Below are 8674 nucleotides of genomic sequence, written 5' to 3'. Positions count from 1 at the left end.
CACTCGGAGTTGGTAATATCTTTTGTTGGACCTCACCCACCTTGTCTCTCCACCATCCTGAAACAAAACTCTGCTTAAATTATCTCACTGTAAGCAATTGTGTTTTAATGTTAGGTTACTTAAACTTAAAAAATCAGTAACTTTAACCTATTAACACACAGGCCCAAACTCGGGCCCTTCAGTGCAGAATTTTCAAGGTGAAGTTGATTTAGACATGTAGTCCCATTGACTTCAAAACAACAAACACTGATGGGATACAAGTTAGTAGTTGAAGCATTTCATTTTTGTGTAAATCTGATATAGCAGAAAGGGATGGTGATTGCAAGTAACTGGTTTGAGCATTGGCCTGCTAAACCCTGCTTTGAACAGGGGGTTGGACTAGATGACCTCCTGAGGTCCCTTACAACCCTGATATGCTATGATTCTATTTATTTACTAACTTTGAATCTACTGCTAATACAGAAACTTCTGTACATCTAGGTTTACTCAACTTGGGCAGTGCTGTTTTCCTTGTAATCCTGGTTCTCCCAATGAAGTTCCTTATGTAATCTTGCCTGTTAGACACTCTTTAGGGCAAGGTGCAAATTGTGGCATCTGCCTACACTATGAAAATATTTTGCATTGGTTAAAATACTAATCTTATGGGTGACATTGTCTGTTGCCGTTGCTAGCTTCACTGATTGGGGGGAGGCAGGGGGGGAAGAGAGAGAAATCAAATGAATACGCTTCTGTAGGTTGGTTTTTCGCTTCAGCGTACACAAATGCTTTTCAGAAGTCCCAGATTTCAGCCACAGCTAGCATTTACAATTTACTTAAAAATTTGAGTCAAATTATGCTGCCTTTTCAAAAACAGAGCATGTTCCCAAAAATAAGACCTCCCCTGCCCCCACACATCTTCAGAAGATGAAGGAAATCAGCACTATCTGGAGAAGGCAAGCCAACTATAGCCTGAAAAAGATTACAGAAATAGCAAAGCCTTTGCACAAGCCATGCCATGTTTAATCATGTCTTGCTTCTGATCCAATTTAACTAGATTAGTATAGACCAGTTCTGTGCTAAAGGACTGTCAATTTCATTGTTATAATACAGCTAAAACTTTATGACTTTACTTCTGAAGTGGTTTGCCATTCTGGCTAGCATGAACTGGTTTATCATGTATACAGTTTGAGTCACCTACCTCACAATTTTAGGTACAGCACAAAACTCTTAATTTCTTTAAAATTAGTGTTTTAAAACAGCTTTGTATGTAGAGGGCTGTCAAAATATTACTCATTTCATGTAAACAAGCTCGTTCTGGTCTGTTTGCAGGATCAAATGGTGCAATAAGATTCCCAATAATGAAATTCTTAGTTGTTGGATTTCTGGCATTCAAAACATGCTCATAAAAGCTCAGCTGCATTGGTCTGGGCATCGCATTTGTACAGCTGACTCAAGAATAACCAAGGCCATATTTTATGGTCAGATACATCAAGGCACCTATTCTTCTGATGGCCAGTGCCAACGATATAAAAACACCCTGAAGTCAAACCTGAATTCATATGAGGTTGACTCCAGCACCTGGGAAGCAACATCCCATGACAGTGCCAGATAGCAGCATATGTCATGTTGCTGTTAACCACTTTGAAGCAAGGCGCAATATGTAATATATTCCCTGATAACCAGAAACTTCTATGCTTACACTCTGTACCATTCACTTTTTTTTTTTGAACATCTTAAAAATTATTAAATCTGAAAAATGCAAAGCAAGGATACAACAGCCTGTGATCTTGCGTCTTACAGATAACTGTTTGCAGTTCTCACATTAGTCTGATCTTGCATACATATGGTCACTTAGTATTTGCTTAATCCTCATACATCAATGACTCCATCCTCAAACAAGTTTTTAAAAAAATGGGGATTTTTAAAAAAAATTAAAATTGGTGGAACTGGAGGATGGAAGGACAGATGTGTGATACTACTGGTTTCCAGTACGGTCACTCAAGAATGAGTGGAAATATTATAGGAGTGTAGTGGGAGTATTAATAGAACTAGTATTGAGAGCTAGCATTGAAGTGATTCAAGCTGAACTGATGTGGGCTGATGCAGTTTTAAGGTTTGCTCAAAGACAGTGCATTTGGACCAGTAATTGTACTGTTTCACAAGCATTCTAATTTTGAGTGTACAGCACTTTTAAAAAGTGTTTCCAGTACGCCTCTACCCCAATATAATGCTGTCCTCGGGAGCCAAAAAATCTTACTGCGTTATAGATGAAACCACGTTATATCGAACTTGCTTTGATCCGCTGGAGTGCGCAGCCCCCTGTCCCTGAAGCACCGCTTTACCGCATTATATCCAAATTCTTGTTATATCAGGTCATGTTATATCAGAGTAGAGGTGTACTTGAAATGGGTGTTGTAAATACTGTTAACTGTAGGATAAGCCCCAAGGTAACTCTTAACAGCCACTCTACAGGAAATATTGCACACATGGTGGTATTTAACTGCAAGTTCATTAGTGACAACCCTTTACCATAAGATATTAAGATGTATACTATTTCTGAAGCCCCATAAAATGGATTTAAGTGAGCTATTGTAGAAGCACACAATGTTCTAATTGATTTTTTTTATTAAAGGAACACCATTCAATTCTTGCATTTGTCTGGAAAGAGCAAATGGAGCAGATTGTACACACTGCAACTTCTTGTTACTTCAAAAACATCACTGTGGCCAATAAAATTGAGGCTGCTGTCACTTATCAATTTATCCCCAAGTTGCAACTGTTGCCTTGACCATACCTGACAATTTAAAAAAAGTAATCCAGTACAGTCCAGTGCATTTATTTCTTGTAATATATGTGGATGTTTCAACTTTTGATTTAAAACACATACAAATTAACATTTTCAGGTTTATATGACAATTATCAATACTAGAAGCAAAGTTATGGGTAGAAGAGCTCATGAAAAAAAGTCAAATTTTTCTCTTGCTGGAAGATAATTAAACCAAGCATTTCAAATGCAGGTCTCATGGAAACAAGTATCTCTTTTAATGGTTAGCAACTAATCAAAGTCATCCATCAGTTCAAGCAGCCAGGAGTATAAATCCTCAATCTCTCTACAAGCAGCTAATTTAACTAGGGACAAAAGTTTTGTACAATATTTAGATGGCTAGGGAGAGTTTACCATGAACACAGACGCTTGCATATCTAATAGCAGGTTCAGATAGTCTGAAATATAGATGTATACAATTGCTACTCTGCATATCAGATATCTGAATTTGATTTTATACTCAGTATTAATGCTCTATCCATAATGGAGCATGGACCCCAGCTGAGGAAGAATCTTGAGCTCAGTTCTTAGGAACAGGTATACAGGTCACCTCACCCATGACTCCATACCTTCCATAGCTATCAACTGCACAAGTGCAAACATGAAATTAGTGGAATTCACAGACTGGAACATGTCCTTATTGTGTCTGTTAATGAGAAATAAGAACTAGATTCAAATGGTATTTAATTTAGCTTATGTTCCTCTGTGCTCTGGAAAAGAGCTAAAAACCTCACTGCCATCTCCATGTAGTCTTTGAAATATTAATGGACACTTACAACATAGTTGCTGAAAACCACAATAGAAACTTAGTGGTAAGTTGGAAGTTTCATGTTCTGCCATCTTACTTCTTTAAATCAAGACTCTGCATGAATATAATAAAACAGAATCAGCTGATGGCTGTTTCAGTAAATCTATTAAGAATTACTAGGGACTTCTAAATAAACATTATGGCAAGAGATACAATATACTTGACTGAGTAGTAGTTAGCTACTTGGGCATTCTGACTCTCAATACATTGACCAATCCTCTCCAAACACTGCTGTGATAAAGTTGTAGTATTCACTTGCTCCAATTTATATTCAGAACATACAAAGTTGACAATTTAAAGCTTTATTGTAGTTTGTAATATAAACAAGTGCTGACATTCAGTCAATGTCCATTTCTGGGAGTTTCTTTTCTGTAGCTGTTGGAGCAGTTGTATTAGTGCCCTGTTCAGCAGGCTGGGACCCTATGTTGGCATCTCCCTGGCCTTCTACTGGTCCATTCTGTTCAGCTGGATTTTGCTCCTCTTTAGGGATTTCTGCCTTGGGTTTTGGTTTTGTGACTATAGGATTGCAGATACCTGTCAATTCCTAAAATACAAGAGTTGAGAGAATTTATGTTAGAGCACACATTAAGGCCTATACCTACAGTCATCACCTAAAGTAGCTTACGACAACACTAGTTGAGTGTTCTCAGCAGAAGGCAGAAGTGCCACTACATAGTTTTGGGAGGCGTAGTTGAAAATAGTACTACTCTTATTTCCCACTTTACCTCCTCCTCAGAGCCTCTCTGAGCATAAAGAAATACTGGCAACTATAACAATAACTGCAGCAAAGAGTCCTGTGGCACCTTATAGACTAACAGACGTATTGGAGCATGAGCTTTCGTGGGTGAATACCCACTTCGTCGGATGCATGTCATGTTAGTCTAAAAGGTGCCACAGGACTCTGGATCTGTAAAAGCATCAAAGACTACCCCTCTGATACTATAACAATAACTGGTAACAATAACTCATACCACTTACGCAAAATGAAACTGGTTTCATATTTCTCTGCAAAGTCAAACAAGATCTTACTTTAGTTTTAGCTTGGATGTCCTTAGTCTTTATAATGGGGTCCAAAGTAAGACTTCTCTTGTTCTGAAGATTAAGCTTATTGTTCATCCATTCCATAGCTTCACTTACACTCTTCTCCACTTTTACCATATCTGCTGCATCTAAATGGTCATACTGTTCATCCTAAAGTATGAAAAAAAATACACAGCACATTTATACATTTTCACAGTAAGTGACACTACTATTTTAAACATCTAGACAACACATTTGTTTTGCTTCTCCATCAAATCTTATCCTCCAATTTCAGAATGGATTGTCAGCTGGAATTTGCCCAAAGGGAAACTTTATTTTACACTTAGCAGGGCAAAATTTTGCTGAGCAGCCCATGGTACCATTCTGAGTATGGTCAAATGGAAGAGAGCTGGCAGCCACAGAACTTCATAATGCTCTGTGATTTTCCCCCAGTGGAGGGAACTTGTCTGGGAGAAAGCGGGTTTACAAGTGTCACTGGCAGCCATCATTCCAATTATATGAACATACAAGAGTCCTAGTTTTATTTGTAAGAAAGTCAACATTAAATATTGAGACGTTAATTCCTGCCACTGCTCCCCAAACCAAGAGACTGCATTATTTGTTGGCCATTCCCACCACATCTTATGCTGAAAAAATGTGGAAAGAAATCCAAGATAGCTTTTCAACACTTCCTTATAATCAGCAGCAAAACATTCGAAAAACTGAAGATACCTTTGCTTTGAATGCATGAATAACTTTCATATACTGTTGTATTTGCTTCCCCAGATCCTCAAATGCTTTTGGTCTTTCCTCTGATTCTTGAAACCGTGCCTGAATAGGCTGACCCAGAGACTGAAATAAAGGACAGAACAGGTTACTGAAATTTTAAACACAGCACTGTATTGGACCTACAGTGACTTTTTAATACAAAGCAGTGCTTCCTAACTTTTGAAAGCTGAGTCCCCTCCTCCCATTTTAGGAAAATGAAATTAGTCTCACACCCTCCTCCAACCTGCCATGTGTTGTTGAAGGCACATCCATATTGTAGCTCAGGGGTCGGCAACCTTTCAGAAGTGGTATGCTGAGTCTTCATTTATTTACTCTAATTTAAGGTTTCACGTTCCAGTAATACATTTTAAGGTTTTTAAATAGTCTCTTTCTAAAATTCTATAATATATAACTAAACTATTGTTGTATGTAAAGTAAATAAGGTTTTTAAAATGTTTAAGAAGCCTCATTTAAAATTAAATTAAAATGCAGAGCCCTCCAGACCAGTGGCCAGGACCCGGGCAGTGTGAGTGCCATTGAAAAAATCAGCTCGCATGCCGTCTTCAGTACGCATGCCATAGGTTGCCTACCCCTGTTGTAGTTCTTCAGAATATGATGCTTCCTCCCCTTTCTTACATGCTTTGATGGGAACTGAAAGTTAACTATTGACATTTAGATTATCATTGGCATTCTAGTTAGCACAAACTGAGTGCAAGAGGCAATTCATGTCTCTGAACTATTGTTTCATGCTCTGTCACCTCAGGGCTTGTGTACATGAAGCACCAATGTGCACTAAAGGGGTGTGATTTCTATAGCATACTAACGTGTCGCACATTATTTGATCTGTGTAGACCCTGCCGTTGTGCACTAAAAGTTCCCTAGTTCGCTTTAATGCCCACCTCAGGGGACATGTCCCACCTTTTATCAAATACTGGTATTGTGTGTATTTCATCACTATTGTCAAGTGAAAATATAGGGCTCTACTTATTCACATATTAATATTTTATAAATCAAAACAAAAGCCACACTGGGGAAGCTTTGCCAAGACTAATTACAAGTTTATCTTATTAAAAAACGTTAAAATAGTTCATTATACCTTTTCATAATAAATTACAGAATGCTTTCAAATTCACCAGTATTCCTGCTAAAGACATTAGAGCATCTTCCCCCCTGCCGGCAATACAGAATATAGCTAACCTTTTACTTCTAATTTACTTTAGATAAACTGTACAGGAGATTAAGCTTAGACTACCATTAGGATTAAATATGGCAAGGTAGTTTTCTTCTAGCCTCCAAAATTAGTCTTCCATAACTTTAAAGCTCATTTGTATAAAAACATTTTCCTGTTATAGGTCACCTGCGTTACCTTTTAAGAGCAAGTAGCAATTCTCACATCTACCTTTCCTTCCCTCTCCAAAGAGATTCAGGAGAAAGAAAAATGCCTACACAATGCAGCACTCGCATCACTAGCATTTCCTTTCACTTTAGGCTCAACTAAAAGCTTCTCCTGCCTATGCTCTTAAATTATTTTCTTCTTCATGTTTGCAAGCAACACCACCTCCCAACTCATTTAAATAATGTATTGTTCATTAGGGCCTGATTTATAGTGGAATAAACTCAATTGAGACCTGAAGATGACAACTACAGTGCTGAAGTGCCACTTACCTTGAGTTCAGTTAGTTTATCAATGTAAACTTGTTTGGGTTGGTCTTCACCATCTTCATACAACCAATTTTCAGTGTCTTCCAGTTTCAAAGTGAAACTATTTCTATCCTGAGACCAGAAACAACCAATATGAATTGAATACTGAATTTAGAGATTATCTCCCATAAGAGAAAAGTGATAAATATCTGGTGTCATCTGGATAGTCTTTCCTGAAACATGATGGACATTTTGTCTGGTCTGTTAGAACTTAAATATTTTCTTTAAAGAAAGCTTGAAGTGTTGGTGTAGAGTAGAATTTTTTTTTTTAAACCGAGGCCTTGTCTACCCCAGAAAGGGTTTGCCAGCCCAGCTATACTGGCAACAAGCCTTTTTTCCGGTATAACTGCCATTTAAGCTAGAGCTTTTGCTGGTATAGAAATGCAAAAGTCACACCCCTAATGTTATTTTACCAGCAAAAGTTTCTAGTGTACACCTAGCCTTATTGTTAAGATAGAGATCATAGAGTAAGGGGTGTCAATCTATGACAAGGGCTGAATTCTATTCTCATTTGTGGGCTGGAACATACATTTAAAAATGGATACCTTCAATTGGCTGTGGTCAACGGGGCCAACAATCCTGGAGAGCATAAATGGGAATTTTGAGTAGTAGAGAGGTGATTTAACCTCTATATTCAGCACTGTTCCAACTGCTGCTGGAATATTGTTTCCCATTCTGGTGCCCACAATTCAAGAAGGACATTAATATATTAGAGAGGGTTCAGAGAAAAGCCACAAGAATTATAGAACAATAAAAAACCAAGAGAGACTCAATCTATTCGGTTTAACAAAGAAAAGGTTAAGGGGTGACCAACAGTTAGAGCCCTTAAATAAAATAAAAACTGAAATTTTTTTTTCCAGGATTTACAGGTGTTTATTACTACAACAAAGATGAAAATCATGCAAAAAATTTCTGGATAAATTTTGGGGGTTATTTTGGTGGACAGAAGGATGGAGGGGGGTGAAGTATTCAGTAGATTAATGCTCTGATGAATAGAATTCAATGTGGTTTGCTGCAGAACTAAAACAAAACTCAAAACACAAAGCCACCTCTGAGTTTAAAAAACAATACATCTCTAATCCCCAAATAAAAACTTTTCATTTGAATAAACAAGGTACTGTTGCAGACTTAGAAGTATTAGCCAATAATATTTACATTAAATAATTGGACCACACCATTTGCAACGCATACTCTCAGCTTCATCCTTTTCTTGTTTTTGAACTTTTGAATACTTCCCTTGTGGTCTGAAACACATCCTGATACAGATTTTCATTTTCTTCCCCTTTTAGTGTGTCAAATCTTTAAACTGTTATCTGCTAATAGCCTGAAATGCGTACATGAGATTTATCAGTACGTTCAGCTGTGCATGCACTTCAGAGCTTGTGTGCGCACGCTTTTTTATTGTGTATATCTTCTAGACCACCAATACATAGTCTTACTTTAACAGGCAGCTTTGCATATACACATACAGACTAATGTATTATCGTAATACATATCTCTCATGCAATGTATTGTATTTTCCTAATAAAACAAGTTATTTTTTATATATTTGAATGATACAAAAGTAATAGAGT

At 37.4% G+C, this 8674-nt stretch overlaps 1 protein-coding gene across 1 annotated transcript in view; it reads right to left on the bottom strand.

The window, feature by feature from the left end:
* Positions 1-2799: 2799 nt before the first annotated feature.
* The window catches only part of HSPA4 (heat shock protein family A (Hsp70) member 4), a 36934-nt gene continuing 31059 nt past the window's right edge, over positions 2800-8674 (bottom strand). Inside the window, exons 16-19 of the mRNA XM_039486367.1 lie at positions 7065-7172; positions 5364-5483; positions 4641-4802; positions 2800-4155 (exon numbers count right to left, since the gene is read on the bottom strand). Of these exons, the coding sequence (XP_039342301.1) occupies positions 3949-4155; positions 4641-4802; positions 5364-5483; positions 7065-7172 (597 nt within the window). The 3' untranslated portion in view covers positions 2800-3948. The remainder of the gene's footprint in view (positions 4156-4640; positions 4803-5363; positions 5484-7064; positions 7173-8674) is intronic.

This window comes from Mauremys reevesii, linkage group 8 (genome assembly GCF_016161935.1).
Source record: "Mauremys reevesii isolate NIE-2019 linkage group 8, ASM1616193v1, whole genome shotgun sequence".
NCBI classification, from domain to species: domain Eukaryota; kingdom Metazoa; phylum Chordata; order Testudines; family Geoemydidae; genus Mauremys; species Mauremys reevesii.
Note: the sequence above shows the minus strand (reverse complement) of the source record. Positions and strands in the feature narration are given on the sequence as shown.